The 27,456-nt window shown below is 42.6% G+C and overlaps 1 protein-coding gene across 4 annotated transcripts in view; it reads left to right on the top strand.

The window, feature by feature from the left end:
• Nucleotides 1-27,456, top strand: part of TNC (tenascin C) — a 72,988-nt gene that overhangs the window by 26,131 nt on the left and 19,401 nt on the right. For 2 of the 4 annotated variants that reach the window (XM_076355355.1, XM_076355354.1), the window contains exons 3-10: nt 747-2,060; nt 3,774-4,037; nt 4,873-4,988; nt 5,084-5,240; nt 5,859-6,128; nt 7,260-7,445; nt 8,183-8,272; nt 8,986-9,249. In XM_076355355.1, the coding sequence (XP_076211470.1) occupies nt 747-2,060; nt 3,774-4,037; nt 4,873-4,988; nt 5,084-5,240; nt 5,859-6,128; nt 7,260-7,445; nt 8,183-8,272; nt 8,986-9,249 (2,661 nt within the window). Of the gene's footprint in view, nt 1-746; nt 2,061-3,773; nt 4,038-4,872; nt 4,989-5,083; nt 5,241-5,858; nt 6,129-7,259; nt 7,446-8,182; nt 8,273-8,985; nt 9,250-15,883; nt 16,304-19,019; nt 19,293-21,347; nt 21,621-22,757; nt 23,031-25,365; nt 25,642-27,456 lie in introns of all 4 variants that reach the window. The other 2 variants (XM_076355356.1, XM_076355353.1) reach the window with 2 other exon arrangements.

Raw genomic sequence — 27,456 nt, 5'->3', positions numbered from 1 at the left:
TGGGCCGCTTTGTAGCTGTGGCATTGAGCATGTACAGCACTTGGGCATGGTGACAATCTGTGTCAGAGTTAAGATTAAAACTCATGCAGTCCAAGCTCTTGGCTCCACGTTTTGTCCCCTTGAGTAAGCTGCCAATGTAACTGTTTTCATTTCCAAGTTTTCTTTAATAGAGACCAATAAAAGTGCAGCAAGACATAAGGCAATAGACAAGCACAAATAGTTAGAGAAGTGGGAAAAAAGGTATCCTTCCAGCTGTTTTTTAAACTGAGGTAAGAGATTGGTCATCCAAGAGAGAAAACACAGGTCTTATCAGTATTAATCTGTCCCTCCGAGCACAGAGCCGGTCTCACAGTTGATGATACAGGATGCTGCCTGGCATTTTATGTTCTGGAGTGAACTGGTGAATAATGCTTCATGGTGCATGCCCTAATGAAGCAGTCAGGAAAGCTGCTCAGACAGTGGAAGAGGGATTTTGAGAAGGGCAGAGGAATCCAGCATGCTCATTTACCAAGTAGTTGGCAGGGGCTCTTCCCTGGCATTAGTGCAAATTAAAGCATTCCTGGTCAACTAAATCTCACTAGAGAAAGAAGGAGGAATTCTCATTCAAAAGCTTTGGTGATTCTGGTAATTATGATGTCCTGCAGGGAGCTGGGAAAACCAGACCCCTTTTAGGTCGTGTGTGCCACACTGGCTTAACGCGTCCCAGAGCCAAGGGCAGTAATGGGTTTTCCGGATCGTTGGTACAGGTCGCCTGGACACAACACCCTATTGCAGTGGACATGGCAACTACAGCATCGAGATCTGCGGCTGCATTTGCGAGCCTGGCTGGAAAGGCCCCAACTGCTCTGAACCGGACTGCCCACGCAACTGCTTCAACCGGGGCCTCTGCATCCAGGGCAAATGCGTCTGCAATGAAGGCTTCACTGGCGAGGACTGCAGCCAGGCCACCTGCCCGTTTGACTGTAATGACCAAGGCAAGTGCGTGGATGGGGTTTGCATGTGCTTTGAGGGGTACACAGGCACCGACTGCAGTGAAGAGCTCTGCACCCAGGGGTGCAGTGTGCATGGGAGGTGCATGAACGGGCAGTGCGTGTGCCACGAGGGCTTCACCGGTGAGGACTGCAGCGAGCCCCTCTGCCCCAACAACTGCCACAACCGTGGGCGCTGTGTGGACAATGAGTGTGTCTGCAATGAGGGCTACACTGGCGAGGACTGCAGCGAGCTCATCTGCCCCAATGACTGCTTCGACCGTGGGCGCTGCGTCAATGGGACCTGCTTCTGCGAGGAGGGCTTCACTGGGGAGGACTGTGGGGAGCTGACCTGCCCTAACAACTGTAATGGCAATGGGCGCTGCGAGAACGGGCTGTGCGTCTGCTACGAGGGCTTCGTGGGGGATGACTGCAGTGAGAAGAGGTGCCCGAAGGACTGCCACAACCGCGGGCGCTGTGTGGGCGGGCGCTGCATCTGCCATGAGGGGTACCTGGGCGAGGACTGTGGGGAGCTGCGGTGCCCCAATGACTGTCACAACCGCGGGCGCTGCATCAACGGGCAGTGCGTGTGCCACGAAGGATTCATTGGAGAGGACTGTGGGGAGCTGCGGTGCCCCAGTGACTGCAACAACCGCGGGCGCTGTGTCAATGGGCAGTGTGTGTGCCACGAGGGATTCATCGGGGACGACTGTGGTGAGCTGCGGTGCCCCAACGATTGCAACAACCATGGACTCTGTGTCAATGGGCAGTGTGTGTGTAACGAGGGGTACACAGGGGAGGACTGTGGGGAGCTGCGGTGCCCCAATGATTGCAACAACCGTGGGCGCTGTGTGGAGGGGCGCTGTGAGTGTGACAATGGCTTCACAGGGGAGGACTGCGGCGAGCTGTCCTGCCCCAATGACTGCCACCAGCACGGGCGCTGCATTGATGGGCGTTGTGTGTGCCACGAGGGTTTCACGGGGGAGGACTGCCGTGAACGGTCCTGCCCCAACAACTGCAACAACGTGGGCCGCTGCATCGACGGACGGTGTGTCTGTGAGGATGGTTACATGGGTAATGACTGCTCCGATGGTAGGTTGCAATGTCCCTTTTGAACTGCTTTCTCTGGGTAATTCCCTGTGTCCATCCAGCAGCCTCAGAGGGTCTGTGAACCTTTTCCATAGAGCTGGACCCTGTTGCCACTCTTCTTTATCATAGTTAAAACAGCTGAATCAGAGAAGTAACACCATCAGTAGCAAGCTCTTGGCCTCCCTTACTTTTCAGGGCTATATAGCGTAGCGGTTGCTGGTGACTTTTGGTGGTGTGCAAGCCAACAGGCTGATAATGGTGATGCAGTCCATTTGTTATCTCCAGGTTTGCTCCTACCTCAATGCCGCTGGAGCTGTAGCTAGCCCTGGCTGGGATTTGTCACCATGACCTTTCAGTTTCTCATAGTACCTCTTGATGCTGAAAAAAAATGCATCTGAAAGAAGCTGTTCTAGCTACGGAGAAGAGGGAGATGTATCCAGAGTCTTCTTACGCAGTATTCAGCAGGATTAGTCAAAAGAATATGGACTAAATTTTGACTAAAGAATAAGGCTTTGCAGGAATGAGATAATGTAGATAAGGAATGTCAGTGAATAAAGAGCCTGGGTATCAAACATTTCTTACAGCCAGGTGCTGGTTCCCAGTCTCATGCTGGATGGGTAAGAAAGGGGTTTGCATTTACAATGCCATCACTTTTGTAGGAGCCAAAAATGAAACACACGGCACTGACAATACACACTGACAGACCCCAAGGGCTCAGCGACTTTGCTTTGGAGGTAGATCTCTGAGCTGGAGCCCTGGTGGAGGCAGAGAGTGTAGTGGAGGCAAGGCACACACAGAAAATAACATGGTCCTATCTGAGTGATCTGTATGAGACAACTGTCACAATGGAATTGCCCGATGTTGCAAATATTGCAGTGCAAGCTTTCAGAATTATTACAGGGACATTAGCTATCTCTCAATTGGCCAAATAGATTTTTCTAACTAAAGTAAAACTCGATTTTATATATATTATATATGTATATATGTGTGCGTGTGTATGTTAGATCTGACAAAGCTTAGAGTAAAATCATGGAATCAGCTGGAATGGAAACTTAGCTATAAAGCCACATGCTTAGTTTCCCAGTACCACTGACTCTATGGAAATTGATAGAAAATTTTGGCAGCTAGATAATGACAGGCATTACGCTATAAAGGAGGTGGTTTTCTTTAGGAACTAAGATCTTTGTAGAGTAATTAAAGACTAGTTTGGTGTTGGGAACATTATAAAAAAGAATGAACACCCTTGAAAAGAAATTCCCATTTTTCATCTCCTCCTTCTGGAAGACTCCCAAGCCACATTTTGTGCTCTTGCACATGCAAATGTGGAGTAATCTATTGAAAGTATTTACAAAAAATAATCATGTTTTATTTTACTTTGGAAAATCTGTGCAATTCTGTGTAGCATATATATATAATTCTGCTATAGTAGTCTTGTGCAGTTGCTGTGAGAGGAGGAGCTGGAACACAGTCAGCCATAGGTTGTGTGCAAGTGTGAGAGTAGAAATTGGCCCGTGACTTTTGGAAATGTCTGTAGTCTTCATCAGCTGAACATTCCTTTCTTCAAGTGGCTAATTTGTGTGACATGGCTTCCCCATTCCCTGTTTGTTAGATAATTCTTATAAACTGCTCCTGGGAAAATGTGAAACTGGGTAAGTCATTATTTTCTGAGCCTTGAAAACTTCTTATAAGTTTGTGTTGTTCTTTTCCCCTTCCTAGTGTCTCCTCCAACCGAGCTGACTGTGACAAACGTAACAGATAAAACCGTAAATCTGGAATGGAAGCATGAGAATCTCGTCAATGAGTACCTCATCACCTATGTCCCTACCAGCAGTGGTGGCTTAGACATGCAGTTCACCGTGCCAGGAAACCAGACAGCTGCCACTATTCATGAACTGGAGCCGGGTGTAGAATACTTTATCCGTGTCTTTGCAATCCTTAAAAACAAGAAGAGTATTCCAGTCAGTGCCAGGGTAGCAACATGTGAGTTTAACATTCCCTGTATTCATTCTTTTGTCTATTCCATAGTATGTATTTATTTGCATCCCTTTTTCAGGGTATTATTTCTTTTGTATTTTCTATTTTCAATTCATCTTCTGTTCTGAACGAAGACAGCCTTCTGCACTATCATTTTCTATTCTTTTCCAATACCAATGACTGTGTTAAAAGTACAGTTCACTAGCTCTTCTGCTCTCTGCAGTGCCTCCCAATGAATATCATGGGGTCTTTGTAAATTAAGGCCTGTGGCTTCTTCATAATAAGGTACGTTTTTAGAATCTGGTAATGCTTCCTGAAAAAATATAAAAATGTAGCAGCGTGTAAAAGAACAATATGAAATCACTTGGATTCAAACTGTTTTGACTAAAATGGAGGTTATATTTGTTTTGCATCATCAGTGGGTTTTACCACAACTCACTTTCTATCTGCCTGTCTGTTCATTTGTTGTTCATCTTCCTTTTTGTATTGTGCAGACCACAGCCATATCTAAACACCCCAGCCTCAAAAGGTGCTCTTCGACTTCTGTCACTGTGCTCATTTTTAGAGAGCTGGGGCAGGGTTCATCTCAAGGCTTCTTTCAAGAGGGCAAAAATAGAGATTTTTAGGGCAAAACTCATTTTACTCTAAGGTGACATCTAAAACAGGTCAGAGGAATGTTTCTCCAAAGACAGAATAACTGGCTGTGAAGAGGGTTTAAACATCTCAGATGCAAATACCTACATGGCAGATATTTGTAGTGGTGGAAAGATGTCCCACCCTCAGTGCCCTATTTATGGAAACTTGTTGCTCATGTAATGATACACTTTTTTTTCTGTCACAGATCTGCCTGCTCCAGAAGGTCTGAAATTCAAATCTGTTAGAGAAACATCTGTCCAGGTGGAGTGGGATCCTCTGAACTTTTCATTTGATGGCTGGGAGCTGGTCTTCCGTAATATGGTAAGGAAGCAGTGTTTCTCGTATAGAGGCCGTATATAAGTGAAAGATCCTGGATTTCTTATATTTCTACTAACTGATTGTTCCATGTGTTACAGAAAAAGGATGATAATGGAGATATAACCAGCAGCTTGAAAAGGCCAGAGACGTCTTATATGCAGCCAGGTTTGGCACCAGGGCAACAGTATAATGTATCCCTTCATATAGTGAAAAACAATACCAGAGGACCAGGACTATCCAGAGTGATAACCACAAGTAAGCACAACATGTATTTGGTGTAGCGCCACCAATAAAACAACTGCTGTTGGGTGTAGCCTAGGGAGGTTTTAAACAAAGAGAAAGCCAAGCTCTATACTATGAATTGATAAGGGGAAAAAAGAAAGTAGTGGAGCTGCTAATGAAGAATACATGAGGAAAAATTGATTCCTTTCCAAATTACCTGTTTGAAGAGGAAAGGAAATTTATATTTAGCTAGAAGGTAGCAAGCACTATGCACTTTTATTCTTTTTCAAAATGTACATCAGCAGAACTAGAATTTCTTTCATCTTTGTGATATGTGCATGAAGGAATTATTCAAAGGAGAGTTGCTATTGTACAGATGGAGAACCTCTTAAGGTTCCTGCTTGACTTTCCTTTGGCAGCTTCTGATGTTAATTAATTTTGATTAATTTGCTTCTCATGAATTGAATCCATTTGGCACTTTCTTCTACAAGAATAGAAAGTAAAGGAAGAAAGTAATTGAAGATAAGCTTCAGTTGGTAGAAGCTGCTCATTTTAATTTTGCTCTGAATCAGCAATTAAAAGCACAAGAATGTGTATGATTTTTGTGGCAAGATTTCTTTAAGAAAACACCTTTTTCTCTTTTTGTAACAGAGCTTGATGCCCCTAGCCAGATCGAGGCAAAAGATGTCACAGACAGCACAGCTCTTATCACGTGGTCCAAACCCTTGGCTGAAATTGAAGGCATAGAGCTCACTTATGGCCCCAAGGATGTTCCAGGGGACAGGACAACCATTGACCTCTCTGAAGATGAAAACCAATATTCTATTGGAAACCTGAGGCCGCACACAGAGTATGAAGTGACACTCATCTCTCGTCGAGGAGACATGGAAAGCGACCCTATGAAAGAAGTCTTTGTCACAGGTAGGAGGCTTGGATACCAATCCAAACTTCTGGGAAGGTAACGCAATCACCATCAATCTTCCTGTGCTGTTTGCGTCATGTTGCTTGAGTTGATAGTTACTGCATCAACACAGAATCAGCACTGTTATAGAGGTACAGGAAAGTGGAGAATATTTTTCTGTGCCTTATATACCTTACTGGCTCAACAAAATATTTAGACCCCCCAAGTATCTAAATGTATTTTGAAAATGGGAATTATGTTATTAAGTCACTTAGAAGCTTTTGCTCATCATACCCTAAATCTCTACTTCAGGAAACAAATTCCTTTGGATTACTTGTCTGTCTGCTGAGCTAAATATGGTTCCTATTCCATCTAAGACCTTATTTCTGTTTGTCTAAATGCGTAACAGATCAGCAGAGAACTTTGCTTTTTTTCCTTCTTCAGTTCTGCAAATGTTTTATGTCATGCTTTTATAAATTTACTTTGCTCCTTAGTGATCCTGGGAATGCTTTATGAAAGCATGGGTCCTTTAGCATGTTATCAAGGTCTGATGCATTAAAGGAGCTGAGTAAATGGTACATAGAGAATTACCTCCCTTTTCATCTCAAAATGTAGTTGTTCATTTAGAGCAGGATTTGAGTCTACTATAGGTGTGAACAGCGAAAGCCCATTGAATTTCTATGTAATATTCACCTTTTGTTTTGAGACTGAGAGTTCCTTTCAGCCATGAATGCAAGATATTTACTGAACAGAAATTCTAGAGATGATCAATTATTTTTTCTTACCCGCCTTTTTTCTTTTGAAAGCTGAGGTATTTATAAAGGAAAAATAGTATTTTCATCCAAATATGTTTTTCCACAAGCCTATTTTGTAATAAAAAATAATTACTAAAATTGAAAATGTTATTTTTGTCTCAGGAGATAAAAGTTGAATTTCTTCCACTGATTTTTTCCTAAAGCTAGTGAGCTCTCCACTTCATGCTAAAAGAAATCTGCTTGATGTAGTTAAGAACATAGTGGTATCATGTCAGAGGAAACTTAAATTCAGCTTTATGGATCATTTCACCTTCTAAAAAGTACTGTCGTAAGAGACTGCTGTCATAAGAGAATTATTCCTATTTATTTATTTATTTATCGGTTGATTGATTACAGACTTGGATGCTCCAAGAAACCTGAAGCGGGTGTCACAGACAGACAGTAGCATTACTCTGGAGTGGAAGAACAGCCATGCAAATATTGATAACTACCGAATTAAGTTTGCTCCCATCTCTGGTGGAGACCATGCTGAGATCACAGTGCCAAAGGGCAACCAAGCAACAACCAGAGCTACACTTACAGGTAAGGGAATGGAGAGATTGTTGTTAATGTTATGCCGCTGCCATCACCCTAGAGCACACTAGGGTGGTGAAAAAATGTCCTTTTGGTCACTATACATAAGAGGTACAAGCAGAGGTTACGCATTTTGAGTACAAGCAATTAAATTAAAAAACGTGATATATATTTACACACCTGCAGATGGGTAACTAGCCAACAGAAGGTATGTAGCCATTTCACTTTCATGTGCATCTCTGAATCCCACTAGTCAGTTCCCTGAGTTCTAGGTAGCTACATGTCTTTGTGGAGATGGCTTCACATCTCTGAGTTCAAAAGGCTTTTGCATGTGCTAGGGATGGTATTTACCGATGCCAGTCTGCAACTTTTCTGTATACCTGCAAATTGCCTTACCAACCTGCAAGGCTAGATAATGGTACTTTCTCCACGTCATATGGACGTCTTTTCTTTGGCAGAAGTATATATATTGCAAGCTCTTGAAAGTAGAAGCTATCTCTGATTATGCACTTGCACAGTGTCCAAAATGCAGTCTCAGTCAGCCATAATCTTTATCCTTTGGCATGTACATGGAAAAAGATTTATTAACATCACATCAGCTGGAGGGTCAACTGAAACCTCGATTCTCTGCAAACACAGGAAAGTATATATCTTACCTTGCATACATTTAGGCTTCCTTATTTAAACAAGTGCCCGTAGGCATATTCCATGGACAGGAACTCATACTTCTATTCCTCATCTCTTAGGTTTGAGGCCTGGAACTGAATATGGCATTGGAGTGACAGCAGTAAGACAGGACAGGGAAAGCGCTCCTGCTACCATTAATGCTGGCACTGGTGAGTAGCTTGATCCTCCTCTGTGCTCTGGAGGAAGCAGCAAGTCAGGTGGAGCCACTCTGATGTTTCTTTCCTTTCCAAGTAATGCTGTAAGAAATATTTTAGAAAGTTCTTTATTTCATTTTGGTACCAATGGGACATTTCCTCTCAAGGGAAAGAAAAAGCATTTCCCCAAAGATCTTGACCTCTGAATCTGGCTTCCTTTTCCTGTATGAGGATCTCTTAATGCTCTGGGAGTTTCATCTCCAGGTGAGCTCCTTAATGGTAATTATGCTTACACTGATTACTCTGGCCATCCTCTAATTGTGAGGGTTTCTGGCAGGAATGGTGGTTATGGCCAAAAGGTTAATCTGATAAAAAACGCAGCCTCAGTGGTTGCAATAGTCCTGACGGCCCTTCAAATCAGGATTTTTCTCACAATATCCCCCTTTTCCCAGGTAAATTCTCTGAAGGCTTAAATTTTGCCTCTCCTCCATGCAGTGCCTGCTGAAGTGAGTGTAAGTGGGGGAAATTTGTTCAAGTGTGGTTTGTCTGTAAGAGAGAACTTCATCCTCCTCTACCTATATCAAGCAACGGGACTTCAAAAGCTCCAAAAGGTGGATAAGACTGAGCTGTTGCTAGACACCCAGTATAAATGTTGCTCTGTCTACAGATGCCTGAAAAACTGTCCCAGGGCAGTTCAGACAACTCAACTTTGCTTTTTTAACCTGTAGATCTTGATAACCCCAAGGACTTGGAAGTCAGTGACCCTACTGAAACCACTTTATCCCTTCGCTGGAGAAGACCAGTGGCCAAGTTTGATCGTTATCGTCTGATTTACGTTAGCCCCTCTGGAAGGAAGAACGAAGTAGAGATCCCCGTGGACAGCACCTCTTTTATCCTGCGAGGGCTGGAGGCAGGGACAGAATACACCGTTAGTCTGGTGGCAGAGAAAGGCAGACACAAAAGCAAACCCACAACTGTCAAGGGTTCGACTGGTGAGTAACAGCTTTTGATGAGTGCCGTGCACCAGGTCATTGGGCAATGACTAGCCCAAGTACAACCTCACCTGATTTTGTAAGCCATGTCTGGGGAACTGCTTAAAAACAACTGCCTGCAGAGAAGACTTAGCTCTGTCTAGCATGATAGGCTTAACTGAGGGATAGATGTATTTCCCTACCTACTGTGTTTAGCTCCATGTTCTTAATGATTTCTTGCTTGTCCTTTGAGAAGACTCACAAAGAACGCTGCTGTTTGTCCTGAAGGAAATGCAGACCTTAGTTTTAAATGAGGCTGCTTTTCTGTGCATTATGTCTTATAACTTGTTTTCTTTTCTACAGCCAAAAACTAAGAGGAAGAGCAACCAGAATGTATTTAACATTGCTTGTTCCTGCCTAATGAATTCTCTTCACAGCATGCCTCCACCCGTCGTGCTTCAGCTGGGTCAACAGGGCTCTGATGTTGCCCTTTTTCAGTTTTCTTATCCAAAAGTGAGAAAGGCTACCACCACAAATCTGGTCACAGTCACCGTTTCCATTGGATACCATGACTGTTACATTTGTCTACAAAGAGGGGGTCCATTTCTGCCATCTCCATTTGTACAAACCACTCTACTTAACCAGTATCTGTGGACTACTTATTGAATAAGGTTTTATTCTTTGTGAAACATTTTGACCCAAAGTTTCTTGCATACAGAACTCTATCTCAGTATAGAACGTAAGTAAGTACTGAATCTTTAGGTGCTTTCAGGCTAAATCCTGTGAGGCAAAGCCTTAACTGCTATAAGCAAGAAGAGACAGTGAAATCGGAATCAATGGGGCTACAATTATTGTCCTTAGCAGATATCAAGGTGTTTATCCTTTTTTCCCCAAAGACCATCTATGAGGTAAACACATGCCAGAAGCTGTGGATTTCACAGATTAATAACCATACAGCTCAACTGATCAAAAATAGTTTCATATTGCCTGGTAGCGTTCATGCCAGCAGAACCTCTGAATGCTTTATAGAGTCAAGTAATGCAGCACAGCAGAGAGTTATATGGTATGGTGTAAACTATGGAAAACCATCAATACTGAATTACTTGTCTGATGCGTAAGTCAGGCCTGTGTCCAATGTAGGGGAAAATTAGGAAGCCTTGAGGCACACACATACAAAAGGAAGCTGAACGTTTATGTGGCAGGAGTGAGCAGGCTTCTGTTTTTCCAAAAAGTTATCTGTTTCTCCATCTGTCTGAAGACTGAGTGGTCTCAAAAGAAGTATGCATAGCCAGTGAAAAGGCAGAAACAACATGCTGTAGAATTTCACAGTCTGGTCTTTTCAGCACCAGCTTCCAAAGTCTGACAAGGTGGCTTCTTTTTCCTGGTATGGTTTTGGTTTTTTTTTATAAATACATTCATCTGGCCAGTGTATTTGTTTTAAGTCTTTACTCAGAGCAGCCAGTAAACAAAGAGTTCTCTGCAGTGGGCTCCTTAGAAGCAACAGCAGTAGTTGACATAACCTGTTCCTGTGACCTCCCTCCTGCATAGGAATGGACAAATCTAAACACATGAGCATGGGGAGGTAGAAATGCTCTGTAAGCCTGTGGGGTATAAGACAAGAGGTCTCTTCTTCAGTTTACTTTTTCGTCCACCCTCAAGTCAGTCCTTTTTATCCATGTTCCCAGTACTTGGGAGGTCCTGAAGTCCTCAGGCTAAGCCAAACAAACTTGTTGTTTTACCCTTTCTTGCAGAGCTATGGAGGACCTCAGGTCCATTGCACTGCTGGGGACAGTATTTGGAGCAACCAGAGAGAGAGATAAATGATTGAAGTGGAAAATGCCAGTAGCATGGCTAGGACTGGACTAGCTCTTCCCTGTGGGTGGAGGAGACAGTCCTGCTGTTTAGAGGGGCATGTGCCATCCCTGCTGAACAAGGGAGCCAGGACTGCGGGAAGGGCTGAGAGTTTTTCTTTTCAGAGTTTCCTTTGCTTCTCCAGATTGCCAGTTTTTCATCTTATATTCTCCCCAGTCTCTTGGCGATTTGGTCAGGCTTCTCTGCCTGCAGGTATTCAGGATTTTCCCACGTCATTTTTATTTGTTTGCATAGGTGAATTTTCTGTCACTGAGGGTAAAGCTTCTTTCAGCCCCAGAGCTGAAGTTCTTCTGTTAGTGCTTCCTTTCCCTTCTCACATTCTTCCTGTTATCTTTTTATGTATATCAACTCCACACACAGACAGCTGAAACATTCAGAGCTCATGAACCTCTAGCAAAGGACATGTCACAAACTCTTCCATAATGTAGGATGGCAGCCTTCTGTTGCTTCTGTCTCTTCATATGGATGAAGTGCGGCTCAAGTGACAAAGTTTTTTTTAACTGATGTCCACGATTCTGCATTCAAGGGACGGTAAAGATTCCAAAATGAACCGTTTGCTAAATGTTATTTTGTTTTGCTGAAAAGGAAAGACTGAATATTTCATACTGCTATTTGCTTGTTTGTTTCTTTGTAGCTCTATATAGTCTAACCCTAATGCAGGCAATGACTCCTGACCCAGAGGAGCTTTCTGGCTCTGGGAGCTTTCTTGCTCCAGAGGCCTCAGGGATGCAGGAGGATGCACTGAGGGACCTTGTGGTCTCGAGGGTAACAGACCACAGCTTTAGTGTCTCATGGTATGCGAATACAGGAGTCTACAGTAGTTTTGTGGTGGAGTACAAGGAAGTGTCATTGGCAGCTGGGCTCCCTGCAGAAACCTTCCTGCCCAGAGAATCCCTAGGTGCTGTGATTGACGGCCTCCAAGCTAACACTTCCTATAAAATCAAGGTGTATGGATTGGCTGGAGAACAGCGCTCCTCTCCTCTGGAAGCTGTGGCTACAACAGGTACCTCCTTTCTGTTATTAATAAAGGTATCACAAACTAAGGTACTGCTTATTTGTTAGAGGTCTCACCCAGCATCATCGCACTAAGGTTTTGCTTTAGAACCACTTCAGAAATCAAAGAAAGTGAGCCATTTTACTAGTTGGAGGGACCTTTCTGGCAGCATGTCTTGAGAATGTTACATCAGATTAACAACTAATCTGTAGGGCGAGCACGTAAGCCAGCTCTGAGGAAGCTGAGCAGTCAGACTGCAGCTTTGTTCTTTCTTGCTCTGGTTCTGGAACCCTGCCTGCATAGCACAATGTGGGTCCCGGAGGAGGCAGATGGTAATACATCAGGCACGAGAGGCCTGTGGAGATAAATGAGTGGACATTAGAGAAACCAAGTGCCAACCACAAATTCCTCTGCTGAAGGACCCAGATTGTGCAGCAACTGCTGATGAATCGTGGATGTGATACTGTCTTGCCTCTGGAATTGAGTTGCACATAGGAGCATGGCTTGGGGAAGTAACTTTTCCATTCTGTTGAATGTTTTTAAGAAGATTTATGCTGTTTACCAAACACCCTGTCTGTGTTGTGCGTCAGCCCCTCTTCCTTTCCTGGCTTCTACTAATCTTAGATTGAGCCATCCTTTTTTATACAAACTCAGAGAAACATTAGGAAGAATGATTAGGTGAGCCAGTTCAATGGGAAAATACAGTGCTGACCACTGGGAAACTAAATTTGCCAGTAAAGATTGTCCATTTCTTCAGCTAATTCCTCTGTTAAGAGTACCTGGAACCTGACTTCAATATGAAGATTTTTAGTGGTAGCTACTGTAGTATTTCTGGCTTGTGATATACTGCAATGTTTTCTTCATGAAATTCAGAGGTGCACCAGCACTGTAAGCCTAGTTTAATCAGCTGGTTGAGAGAGAGGAAAGCCATTTAGCCAAAGGGGTCTGAAAAGAATGCAAATACCTTGGTAGGCCATCATGTCTTACAAGTGTGCTTGAGCTGATGAGAGACTCCGCAGTGAAACTGGCTGATAGCCTCTCTTGGAAAATAATATAAAATCCAAGAGACAGAAGCAAGAAATAAAGCAGAACACTCTTTGCTGCATCCCAAGTAACCGGGGAAATATGCTGGCAGGACATTAACATTCTTTTTAGTAAAATTGCCGGTGAAACATTACAATGGAATTCCTCAAAAGGCCAGCAACAGCAGTATAGACATACTTAGGCCATATTCAGCCTGAAGATTTTACTAAGAGAATGATATTGAGAAGGATTCCAGTCTGAGAAAGAGCGTATGTTTGTTGTCCATCCACTTTCCCTTCTACATAGCTTTCAGCTCTTTGGCATCTACTATTCATTCATCTTGCCACCATGAATCGTTCTATCTGGCTGTCATCCACCCACCTAGGGCTCCTAGAGCTCTCTTTTTCTTCTCCCCATCTATTCCCCTAGTTGCTAAGTCAAGTGTTTGAACTCTGTTGGTCTTGTTACCCTACAGTTTGATTGTTTTCCAAATTTTCCGTTATCTGTTATAGTATTCTATCTGCTAAATAATGAACACTGATACTGTCTGTGGTATCTTTCTTCCACTCTTTCTCATCCACAAATTCATTTGTTGGAGTCAAGTCATTAAACCCAAGGTAATATTCAGAATTAGGTCTGAAAAAATGTCAGAGGTAATGTAACTACATATAATTACATATGCTCCATGAGACAATCTGTACATGGCAGCCTCCCATGAAGTTGTTAAAGTTGGCACAATAGAATTAATCCACTTGTGACATCAAAATTCTGAATTAAAATGCCACTTAGGTGGTTGGTCCCTCAGGTTCTGTATAATACAGCTGAACTGTTACTGTATTTCCCACTCAGATTAGAGTAACCAAGTCCTTGTGTGGTTATACTATAACTGGCAGGAATCTGGGAAAAATGTCAGTAGGGGTGGTCAAGTAAAACGAGGGAAAATGAGAAGCCAGTTTTGACCAATATTACACAGGGTTTACTCAGGGATCCTCAGTATATCAGGAGCGTAATGCCAGCCTTGTTTTTTTCTTTTTCCCTTGTATTTTTGGATGTTTTGTCCTCGGTTTCCAATTCAGGGTGCATGGCAGTTTCCCAGTGGGACCATCCACAGCATGGGGCTGTACCTGTGTAACGTACTGCTGCCCTTTCCTCCCCACTGGTCTGTTCACTCTGTTTATGTATGTCTTCTGCAGAAATACTCCACAGTAAAGCCCAGCTACCACTATGCATGTTGAGTAGACAACCTTAAGGCTGAACAAGTACCGGTGAACTCGCTTGATGCCATAGTTTTTTGCCTGTTCCCAGAATAGGAAATAGCTGGTTGGCATCTAATTGTGCACAAGCAACTGAGTGTCGCAGAAGGCTAACGGTTCCATACTGCATGTCTTCCTACTTTGTTACATGAGCTCAGCAACCCTGGTGCAGTCAGATAATAGTTCTGACAGTCGGTTTACTGAGAAAGAGGGAATTATGCTAGTGGTTCCCGTTGCAGGTATGCTGGTGTGATGACAGGTTGCAACATATGTAGGGCCTGGTTCAGATCATGTGCTGGGGTCATTTAAGGAGGGCCCTCACCTAAGTCAAGAATATCAATGATATATGTAAACAGAAATCACTGTTTGCCTCACAGGCCTCTCTCCTTCCTGGAGGTGAGCAGAAAACAATGTTTTTTACACCTGTATTTGTCCTGAGAGTATATTTTCAAGATAACATTTCTGCATTTATTTGAAAAAAATTTTAATTGATCTTTCTCCTCTGAAAACTTTTTTTTTTCTGATACATGTGTGAATTTGGAGACAGATACTGAATCCTGAGTACGTATTTGTGCTGATCTGATTGATGGTGGTAGATGACTTGCTCTCTCTTAATTGAATGCAAGTGGAGCATGAAAGCAAGGAAGTCATTGAGGTGTGAAATGATGTGGTTTTCCACTAATGAGGAGATAATTCTGCATGTCAGAAAAATCACCTGCCTGTTGCCTTGCAGCTGTGATCAGAAACATATTCTCTGTGATCTCCACAGTTCTCAGATTTTCAGAATCTGACTGTGCTACAGGATATAGTCACAGATCATTCAGCATGTTGAAGGCCAAGTCTTTTTCCCTTCCATTCCTTTGGATCTCTTTAAAGAACGATTGCTCAAGTTCTTTCTGTCCTGGTTTTTAGGTAAGGATGTGTGTCCCCCCCCGCCTTTTTTGAAAATTCTGCATGTATCCAGACGGATAACTCCTCCAAGCCTGTTTTTGATTGTATAGGATGAGATTTAGCATGCTTCTGCGGTGGCTGATTTCTCAGTCTGGATTTGGATGTGTTTGCGATATTTGGCATGCATTCCACTTATGGTTCGTATCAGAAGCAATAACAGACGTGCTGTAGTAAAGATAAAAGGCATGTTTGAGAGACTTAGGGTTCAAATCCTCACTGATGTAAATTAGCATAGTTCTTTGGAGGTAGTCAATGTGTACTGATTTACATCAACTGAGGATGTGCCCATTTCTCTGCTGGAGGCATTTCAGCTCATCTCTGTGTTTAATGGTTGTTGCTCTGGATCTGCTAGTTAGTGAGGACCATGTTGTGCTTGGTGATGCTACCTTTGCTTGTGGCCTGGATTCAGTCTCCAAAAAAGAAGTACCCATCTGTTTTCTCTGTTCTTAGAGCTCTTTAATGCAAAGCACACAAACTGTTTTGTAGCAGATATTAGCTGTCTTTTGGTATATTTGGGGGTTTATTATCAGGAAATTTTAACTTGTAATTTACCTCTGTTTAGCACATCTAGTCACAACAACTGGAGAATCAAACAATGAAACGTCATTTAATCCTACCAGTCCTGCACCTACAGAGCTAAGTTACTTAACAAACCCCAGCACTGATTCTCATGCTCTGCTTTTGGTGCCCACTGACCTTCCCATCTCAGAAGCCACTGGTGCTCTTCATGACCTTAATATAACACACAGGACTTTCAGTAGTTTCACTCTGTCTTGGGCAGCACAGGATGAGGTATTTGATCAGTTCTTTATCACTCTGAAAGACCTGTCCAGTTCAAACAGAACACAGGAAATCTTTTTGCCGGGAAACCATCGAGAAACAGAAATTACCAATCTCACAGCTGGCACACAATACCAGATTAACCTCCATGGAAGCACTCAAGGTCAGCTCTCTTGGTCCCTGGAAGCCCTAGCTGCTACAGGTATTTTCTATGGATTCACTAGCCATATGTTCCTTTTCTGCTTTGAAATACAGAACTTCATTTTCGTACTGCTGTTCCACTGCAGAAATGCTAGGCCTTGTGAGTGATGCCTTTCTTCTTAGTTTTTTTTTTTTTTTCTTTCCTCCTTTTGCACGGGATAAAACTCTTATTGCTATGGAATGAGAGCCTTGAGTGGCGCAGCATGGACAATGCCCCATGCAGCTTTTAAGGTGATGTAGCATCAATTCTCTCTTTTCAAATTGCATGCAAAGAGAGACGTTGATGCATCTGCTATTTACAAGGCACATGAAAATAGCAAGATGCTACAGGTATTTATCTGGATTGTGGTTCAAACACAAGAAAGATCGCAAGGAGGTTGCAGTTTGCAGCATTGGCATGGAAGTGGTGATGTCAGAGAAAAAAAAGATTGTAACACATTGGGAGTATACCTTTCTGAAAGCTTCCATCTCTTATCACATTAATTTCATGAGGAAACAGGCCTATAGCCACAGGGCTCAGTTCAATAATGATCAAAGTACCAGTGTGTAAGCTCATATCTGGAGAACCTAGCTGGAGACTAATGACTGTGCCTGTCCGTCACCCAAAACCAAATTCACAACATGAGATAAAATATTTACATAGAAACACACAGATTATTTCACACCTACGACAAAGCTAGAGGAGTCTCATCTCTCAATGGTTTGTTCTCTCTTTTTTTTTAAAGTAAGAAACATCATCCCTTGATATCATTTGCCATGACATTGTCATTGTTTTGTCATATATGTTGGATGCTTTATGGATGAGGCTTTTGGAGGTCTCCAACAGTCCAAGCTGGTGCATGATTTTGTATGAGAATCTCGTGGTCCCTAGAGAGCATGATGGGGTTGTGTGCGCTTCCATTTCAGACATGCATGACAAACAAACGGGAAGAAAAGGGACTCTGCATCTTGGAGGTGAATGAAATGGAGCCCTCTTCAGAGAAATCTGAATTGCTTTTAAGCTGTGATGATTACTGCATTACTTATTATAACCAAGCTTTTACTTAGAAGATTTTACCTTGCTGTAACTTTTGGTTTAGTTTCGTTTTCATTTTAAGGAAATGTGTTTGTTTTATTTTTCTGTTGCCACCAAAAGATCATTATTTCTGATACAACCTGTTCCTTTCCTGTCCTGCTTTCTCTTTTTCAGCTAAACAGTGCTATTTTGACAGGATTCATATTTTGCCTCAATGAGTCTCATTTCTGTTCCTGATAAAGTGAAACAGCTCTGGATTCATGCATTTTTTTTTTTGTTGAACATCATTGTGTTATTCCATAAACAATATCTTCCTTTCTAACAGGATGGGAAAAGCTCATCAAAACTTTTGTGTTCCTGAGTAGTAGCAATTTACTATACATTAGTGAATCTCACTGAGGATAATTGGTTGTGATCTATGAGTGCTCAACCTCTGAAAATACATCCCCAGCTACCTATATAAGGCTATGCAGCAGTCATACAATAAGCACTCTGTTTTTACAGGGCGAAAATTTGTATGAGTAAATGTTGCTGAGCCTAATTTTCATTTATTCCATGGCCCCTTTACCTTCTGCCTTAAAATATGCATAAAGCTTAAAGCTGAAGTTTACAACTGACAAATCAGATCCATTTCCCTCCATGCATCATCTCTTACAAGTTCTTAGTCGTGCAGATTGGGATTATTCAGATAGACTCTGTTCTTACTATAATGCTTATGTGTTGACAATGCAAGTAAATAAGAAAAGTGCTGGAAAGTCATCGCAGTCCATAGGCCAATGATAGATCATATAGCAAGATTTTCCATGTAGAAAAAAACAGGTATTACTCTGTCATTTTCCCATATGACTACTAATTTTTACGAATCAGTTGTATTTCCTCTGTAACAGAGGACTTTCTCTTCTTGCTGAGAAAATGACCTAAAGTTTCAGATTGAACAGCATCAGGGAGTTAGCTCTGATGGTTCCCAACTTCCTAGGCCACCCCTGTGATGGCTTATGAGAATGTTGATTTCTGTGAATGCAGATTTCAATTTTAGATTAATATCAGTAACGCTGAAAATCCGAGCTTCTCTGCCCCCATGGGTCTTGTGGACAGAATAATGTAATGTAAGGAAGACAAATCCATTAAACTGAAGACATGCAGACATGGAAGAATTTTCCCCTTCTTTATTGTTTTGGATTAGAAATAGTTTAGAAGAATAAATAGCATCCTTCATGTGGACACAATTAAAAGCATAAACATCTGAATCCCAACTACTCTAAATTCAGTGTCTTTCTACCCTTACAACAGGCATTATTGCAGTATTCACAGTCACTTCATAATAGCAAACACTGAGTTGTTAATAGTGCAGTATAGTGGTTATAGTAATACTTACTTGTCTCACAGGGAGTTGTAATTAATGTTGCCAAAACACTTGCAGCTGTAAGATGGTCTATAAGCTGCTTTCTGCAAGCTGTCTTTTAGCATTGATGCGGTTATTATCTATTATTACAGTTCTTTTCTTACTGTTCTGGTTTGCCATGTCTCTGAAGAGACTTTACAAGTTATCTGGGGCAGCTGAGAATGTTAATGTGTGTGTGTGGGTGCATCTCCGTGTCACTGATTACAAGTGAAATTCATTAACACGGAACATCATTAAATAATACGTCATCGCCACTAGTCTGTAATCTGAGTAACTGATTGACTCTCTGTCCTTATTCAGAGGAGGAACCTGAGCTTGGAAAATTATCAGTATCGGAGACTGGCTGGGATGGTTTCCAGCTCACCTGGACAGCAGCTGACGGGGCCTATGAGAATTTTATCATTCAGGTGCAGGAGTCTGACAATCCTGAAGAAACCCAGAATATCATAGTCCCAGGCGGACTGCGCTTTATGAATGTTACAGGCCTCAAGGCCAACACACCTTATAACATCACACTTCATGGTGTGATTCAAGGCTACAGGACCAAACCCCTTTCTGTTGAAACCATGACAGGTATCTTTTCAAGTCACTCATCCAGTCTCATGGCTCCCTTTCTTTGCAGACAGGGATGTGAGCCAGGGCTATTGCAACTGCTCGGCAAAGCTTGCTCACTTGGTCAACTTTGCATGGGGTGCACTGAACTCATTAAAGCTTGGCTGAACATCTCTGGCATGGAAATGTCTCATGATCAGACTTTCCAATAAAAGTCTCAGCGCCCCCGTGGAGCCCTTTGCTTTTAGGAATGCTTTTTTCCCCCCACCTCAGAACGGCTTGTTTTGTTCCCTTTACTCGCTTTTCTGCTGGTTGACACTAACAGCAAAAGAGAACTGGCTGTTGTACATGCTCGGGAAAGCCCAGATTGCCTTGTAAAATTATAAAAATCTGTTCTTTATAGCCCAGATAATCAAAGCCCAAGAGTATGTTTAGTTTTTACACTTCAGAAGCTACTTCTGAAATTATGCACCAGCTTCTGTGTAAATACAAACTCAGGGATATAGCGTGTGCATCTGTCTCCAGGGCGAGGACATATATGTTCTCATATAGAAAAGAACACAAGTGAATTCCTACCAAAAGTAGTATCATATATTAAGCCACATAAGGTTGTCAAACAGTCTGATTGGTCTGAAAAAAAAGGTATAATGCAAGAAGACCAAATTCAGCAGAACTACCCTGGCATAAAACTGACCTGAAAGAAGGAAGGTAAGCCCCACATTATCAGAAGGTTGCATGAAACTAATCAAGAGCCACAAAAACAATTTTCTGGCTGATCTTGTGGAAGACAGCAGTTTTAAATGAGAGCTTATCATGAGCTTTGACTGTGAGAGGTAAATATATACTTACGTCTATCCTGTATGGCTCACTGATTCTTCCAGGTATTATGATCATTGGTAATGAACAGGGTATGAATTAATTGGCAATAAAGGGGCGCCAGCGGCTATTCCTTCAGATAATTTCTTGTAGACAATATCTGCTGCCTCTGGGCTTCCTTACAGACCTTTGCAACCTCCTGTGATTGTAAAAGGTCCAGAGCTTGCTCATATTTGATTTCCCCAAGCACATATTGCTCAGCACAGAAGGGGATAAAAGTACACATAAGAACTAAACAGAATTAAAACATTAATGCAGCAGAACTTGCTTGTTTCAATAACGCTTTAAGCAGCCTGGCTTAGGTAGAAATGTGTGTGGCACAAGACACTTGCCTTGGGCTGTGTCCCGCCGCAGGCTAGAAGTCCTGTGCTTTGAGAGTCCTGAGTGTGAGCTGGTAGCAGATTGCCCATTGAAAACAGACAAATGTGGCTAGACAAAGGAGGCTGTACAGGGACAAACAAGAAAACAGACATCATGGGTGTCCTGCCTAAATATGCAATGTGCTCTCTTTTTATTAACTTAATGAAAACAGCAGAAGATGCCCTGCTGAGGTTTTCCCCTCCCTTTCTGGGTCATGCTCAGCACCCGGCTTTTCAAAATTTTCCCTTCTGGGGACTTCCAATTGTCAGAATTTTCTGAGCCTTCCTGTAACGCATCAGGGATGTCTACAGAGAGGAAGAAACCCCAAGGCAGCTATCACTGCTTTGCATTTTGGCTCCAGCTCCCAAATTACATGCCAGCTTTCATAGGCTTAAGCTGAAAGGGAAAGTAGAAGAGCAAACAAAACACAACCTTCTCCTTTGGATAAAGCAATAGCTCTAGTTTAACTTCTCCTAAAACTGGAAGCTGACTTTTCCAAATGCCCCAGAGGCATTCAGAAAAGTTCTTTTGCATCTGCTTTCATGCTCAGACCTCAAAGGTGCATGGCTGCTCCTGGAGGTAAAGGGAAATAGCCATAGCTTTAAAGCTTGTTTTTCTTTTTTTTTCCCCCCTTCTTTTTTTCTTATTTAATATTTTGAGATGCTTCCATTTGATTTGTTCCTCTTAGTACCTGTCTGCTTGTGGCAAGCTTTTACTCAAACCCTTTTCTCCAACGGCAGCTTGGAGTGCTGCCAGCATGAGCAGAGAGAAGCACGGCATTTCTGAGCAGGAGGCAGTACAGGGCTGTCCCCTTCTGACCAATGTTATTTCCCTCCTCAGGAGTGCACCCAGAAGTTGGTGAGCTAACCGTTTCCGACATTACTCCTGAAAGCTTCAACCTTTCTTGGACAATCACCAATGCGGACTTCGACGTCTTTACTATTGAAATTATTGATTCTAACAGGTTGCTGGAGCCCATGGAGTTCAACATCTCAGGCAATTCAAGAACTGCTCATATCTCAGGGCTTTCCCCCAGCACTGATTTTATTGTCTACCTCTATGGGATCTCTCATGGTTTCCGCACGCAGGCAAAAAGTGCTGCAGCTACAACAGGTATATAAAACCTACCTCAGTGCTAACTCTCCTTTATTCTAACTCTTCCTTACAGGTTGTGCCCCTTTCCCTGCCCTCAGCTATACCCCATCAGTCTACCCATTGCCAAATCCTCTACCTCATTGTTTGACACCTTCTAAGGAAGACCTGCCGGAGACATTTTGAACTGTGAATGTTAATCCACCATCCCATCCAGCAAAGTCAGTCAATCACATTGTGACGTGATTTCATTCACATAATAAGTTTGCTCTTGTTCAAACATTAAAGTTGGGGCAACCTCTGACACAGATGAGAAGCAAAACAAATTTCCCAAGAACCAAGTAGGAGATGATTCATTATGACAGCCTTACAACACGTTTGAATCTGTCACACAGCATAGAGGAGACGCTATTTCTCTCAGATAAGCTGATTTCTAGATACATTTTTTATCCTGATTCTCCAAATAGATTTCAGGCACATTTCAGGAGTCTGTGACAGCAGACTCCTACAAGGCAGATGCATTGCTTGAATTCAGCTTCAGAATTCAGTTTACATGGGACGAGAGATTGAAAGAGTCCATTTGACTTGATGTTGGTGCATAAAATAGGTAGGCATTTAGTTGTTGGCACATTGTGCATCTCGAGGTTTTACAGTTGACAGTTTTTCCAGGAAAGACAGGGAAGTCAAATGTTCGATGTGCTGTAGCCAATTACAGTATGAAAGTGGAAGGAGAGGACTAGACTATGGAAGCAGAAAGTGCATTCTCGTAGCAGGCAGATAATAGCTCATGTTGTAATCATTTATTATCTCTACCAAATTTTGCTTTCTGACATGATCTCAGGAAAAGTTATCATAGCAATCTGTCATAGCAATATATTAACGTGGTCAATGACATTAAGCAGAAGATCAAATTTCAGTGATCAGATAATACAGAGTTGCAGTTTCTAGCATCAGCAGATTGTGAATATCCTCACTGAATCATGGGTGACATGGGCAGGGTGACTGCAGGGGCTGTGGTATGGAAAACATTGAGAAACACAAGGCTAGGTGATTTTTGTGACCTGTGGCTCATATGAACTCAAACTTCTGTATTATTTTATTTTGTTGCTTTGGGTTTTAATAATTGCAATACATTTCCATTTGTTTTTCTTCCCATAGTAGAGGAACCTCTCCTTAGCAAACTCACTGTATCAAATGCTACCTCAGACAGCATGTCACTCACCTGGGAAGCGCAGGACAATGCCTTTGACCATTTTATTCTAGAAGTCAGAAACTCTGACTTCCCTTTGGACTCCCTGGTGCACACAGTGCCAGGGGCCTCCCGGCGCTATATAGTCACCAGCCTCAAAGCTGCCACTAATTACACTGTCCAACTCCATGGTGTAATTGATGGGCAAGGTGGTCAGACCTTGACAGCACTGGCAACCACAGGTATTTCACTGTCTCACCTTCCAGGTTTGCTTTTTTCTCTTCTGTTTTTTGCTGTCCACCGAACTGCTCTGAAGCATGGCTCCAACTCATCATCGTTCCTTTGGTAAATTATAGGGAGATCACTATGAGGGGAGGCTGAAATAAGCTGGGCTTGAAAGCGCTTGGAAAAAGAGAGATCTGAGACAATGGAAAAGGCTGGAAAAGTGCCCCCAGCATTAAGGGAGTCAGTAGTAAACCATGATTGGTTTCCTTATATATACACTTATCTGCAAGTTCTGTGTATATATAATTGACTTGCTCCAGATGGTTAATATTTTTCACAGAGTATCTTTGCACTTGATCTGGAATAAAGTTCTTGTTCATCCCATCCTCACTTGCTTTGTTGTGGGTGGGAGTCCTTCATGTCTTTATCAGCCTGGAGAGGCACCTGCATGCCATTTTGGTTCTTTGTTCTTAAAACCAAATGTCTGCCAAGACATTTGCATCCCTTGTGGGAGTTTCATGCAGCATGCTAAATGACCAACCAAAACTGCATGGAGTGGTCTGGCCACCTTGTGCTGGTTCTGATGTTCTTCTCCGCCTAGCATTTTTGTGTGTTCCCAGCAGAGAGCAGGGCTCAAAAGGGAAGTCCACCCTTTCTTGATGGTCAGCCCACCACTCTGTCACTTGCATTGCTACCTTTGAGTCTCTAAGACCTGTCTGGTTTCACTAGATGTCAGAGCTTTTCCTGTGGTGATGGTGATTCCAGGATGGCAGGAGACATGCCTGAAGAGATAATTTCAACTTATTTTGCATGCAGTGTTCTTTGGAATCTGGGTGTCATGATGTGAACGTGCCTGACTGGATGCAAGTGGCATGTGAAGGAATGTGGCCATTTCAGGATGAGATTGGAAAGGATCGGTTTGTTCTCTCTGACCTGCATGCGGGGCTCATGGCTCCATGCTCGGTTTCACTGGGTTCTCCACCCAAGCCTGTTTGCTTTGTGGATATTCTCTCATCTCCTCCCCTGTCTTCAGAAGTACCATGCTTACATGGTGACATATTCACTGTCAGCCATGAAGGCATTGATGGTCACTGGTTGACAGCATGACAACAGCATGTGTCCTTAATTGGGGCCACTTGGATTCACCTGTTCCTAGATATTTCCAGAGAAGAAGGGGGACTATTGTTTAAAAGTCTTGCAATGGGGAACGGGAGTAAAAGTTGGAATGTCTTGCAGCAGTTCATGTTTTAGTTAAGAAAAGGATTTCATTCTTTCACTGTTCTCTTTGTCGGTGGGATACATCTTTCTTACTTTTCTCCCAGCATGAATCACTTAGTCATTTTCCTGTGTCTCACTGGCTGCATTTCCCAAGGTGTTCTTGGTCTATACTCAATTGGCAAGAGAAAAAATAGAAAATCAGCCCTGAGAGCAGACACAGGATTCTCCGACCACCTGACTGCCGGGTCATGTTTGTGCTCTCTCTGTACTCTAATGAATCTTCAATGATTTTATGCTAAATGGAATAGCTTTAAAACACGGATGAGGATCTCTCCCCCTCCTATAGCATGAAGGCCAAGTTTCTCCCCTGGCAAGGGAGAGATGTGATTTTGAATTTCCTTTAGCAGAAAAGGAAAGTCTTTGCTTCTTAAAAAAGTGCCCTGACCACTGAACAGTCAGAAAGGAGAGCAACAGCAGTGTTGGGGGTGGTGGTGGTGGTTCAGTCTATTAGATATTCTTTGATTGTGCCTAATCAGAGGATGAGGAACACCTTCTCTGTGGAGTCCAGGGAGGTTTTGGCCTGAGATTAGTGCTGAGATAATCACTGTTAGGACTGAAACTCCTCATGAACTTCAGGGTCCAAAAATAAAAGTATCTACCACTCCGGGCAACAGAAACACTAAACAGAAGCTCAACTGGGATTTCAGGGATGTCTGTTTTGGACTCACGTAATTCCTGCCTGAATCCTACTTTATCTACTTTGGAATTGCTGTGGGTTTGTATTCCCACCAAATTCCCAGTGCAGAGTTCCTGCAAATTCCATGGTTTTGCCACAGGGCTGTATGCTGTTGGTGCTTCTGTAAATCAGGCCCATATTTCATTAGGAAAATTGAGGGTTTTTTTAAGAAAATTGAATGAAAAAATAAATAAATAGTCAGCACTAATTTCAGTGGCTTCTTTCCAAAGCCTTACAAAATAGCTGTTGCAATGTTCCTTTTTTTTTTTTCTTCAACCACTGCAAAACAAGGTGAAAACATTCAGCCTTATCTTTAAGCATCTATAAACCTCCACTGCTATTTCCCCCAGCCCCCCAGAGTAACGCTGTCTCTTCACCTGTGTTCCTTTCTCCTTCAGAGGCTGAGCCACAGCTGGGCACGCTCACACTCACAAATGTTACCCCCGACAGCTTCAACCTCTCATGGACCACGAGAGATGGGCCTTTTGCCAAGTTTGTTATACACATTAGAGATTCCTATGCAGCACATGAACCCCAGGAGCTTACAGTATCGGGAGGTGCTCGCAGCGCTCACATCTCAGGCCTGCTAGATTACACTGGCTATGACATTAACATTAAGGGGACCACCAGTGCAGGTGTTCACACAGAGCCCCTCACTGCTTTTGTCATGACAGGTACCTGCTTAAAAGTTTGGAGTCTATTTATTGGCTTATAAAAATATATATTCCAGCATGGATTAAAAAAAAAGGACTCTCTACAGCACTGAATATCTTGTCCAGCAGCAATGTTTTTGTTTGCAAACTTAGTGCAAGGATGGGTCAGAGCAGTCATGTTGAACTTAAAAAAATTTCTGGGAGGAGTACTAGTTTAAAGTGTGTTAAGAGCCCTCTGGAGTCTTTCTCCCATGTCTAATAATCTTTTTTAACTCCTGAAGTTTGAGGGGGAAATTTGCCTAATAGTCAGTAGTTGCATCTGAAGGATCCAGAGAGGACTGGATTTTAGAACACCTCCTGCCCTGTGATGTCTCCTCAACACTTTCCTTATGTCTGAATATTTTGGCCAGATTTTGACTGGGATTGGTTGTCTATCACATGCCTCCTAGATGATCAAATAAATGCCTCAGGGTTCACCTTCTATGTATTATGTGCCCAGCATGTGCTACTAGGGCTTGTCACATGGACACCCTAAATAGGATTAATGGAGAAATTGAGGCCTTTTCTGTTTTCTCCTCTCTTCGTTAACATGCAGTGGAAACACCAGTTGCAGTAGCAGCATCCCTCACAGCATCTGGGCTGCCAGTTTCTCTGAAAGGCAACGTCCATGATAATTTTCCTTAAGGCAAATGGTTGCATTTTGCACCAGCTCTGACCTGCCCCCTGATGACATTTAGTCACATAGTTAGAAGTGAGCAACTCTTTGCCTTCAAAACCCCTGCTCTTTTGCTCCACTGGAGCACAAATGCTTCCTTTTTGAAAATAAACCATGGACATTGGTATTTTGAGAGAAAGCTTCCCACAGCTAGGTAAACATGTGGCACTCTCTATACAGCAGAAGGATTTGCCAGCAGTTCACATAAACCTACTGGGTTTAGAGTATTGGTGTCACTCAACATCTATCCCAGGAAAACAATTTCAGCATTTTGGGCTCATTATTTGTTACCCACCTCCCAGAGACCAAACCAAAATATGAATCTTTGGGATTGCTTGATTAGAAGCAAGTAAGCTGCAAAAATTTCTCCAAACTGAGTAAATTTGAGCTGAATCTCTGGCAACCAAATGTGTAAGCATCTAAACATAAGGACTTCCAAATTATAAAACTTTAGGAGGGAATTTTTATGCCAAATTCTAACAGAACATCAATTTCAGCAGTTGTGAAATGTCAAAATCAAACCCAAGATCCTTTCCCAGACAAAGTTCTGTGTTTAACTAACTGGTATTTTCTTAATATGGAAATTTGAGTGATTGGAAGATCGAATGAGTTAGCTCCTGAGCCAACAAAACAAGGTTTGACAAATAGTTTAGAGAAATACTAGCAATGCCTGGGATCCAGGATCAAGGCCATGGCTTAGCAAAGCCAGTTGATCTTCCTCTTTGACTTGTCAGATTTTGAGTGAGCAAAATACACTGAGAAACTGTCTTGTGAAAATGTGGCCTTTTTTTTTTCAGAGACTTGGTGGGAAAGTTTTGAGGAGTTGATCCACAGCCTCTAAACTTTGACAAATTCATGCTGATGTGAAAAAAAGACCCCTCACTGGAATTTCTTTAAGTTGTCAGCATACCACACTAGCAGCTGCCTGTGAAGCTCTTTGGACAAATTATTGCTCTGTTCTGCAGTCGTTAGCCCCTGCCCTTAGCCAGTGCAAACTCTGGCTTCTCTCCTATCCCCTGCAAAAAACAATCTTGCAAGTATTTAGTCCTTGCACTGGCTATGACCCTGACTGGTTAATGTCCTGCTTCTGGCAGTCCTTCTGGCATCTCTGACCCCTCCAC

Source organism: Aptenodytes patagonicus, chromosome 18 (genome assembly GCF_965638725.1).
Source record: "Aptenodytes patagonicus chromosome 18, bAptPat1.pri.cur, whole genome shotgun sequence".
NCBI lineage: Eukaryota > Metazoa > Chordata > Aves > Sphenisciformes > Spheniscidae > Aptenodytes > Aptenodytes patagonicus.
The sequence above is the reverse complement of the archived record's forward strand: the minus strand, read 5'-3'. Positions and strand labels throughout refer to the sequence as shown.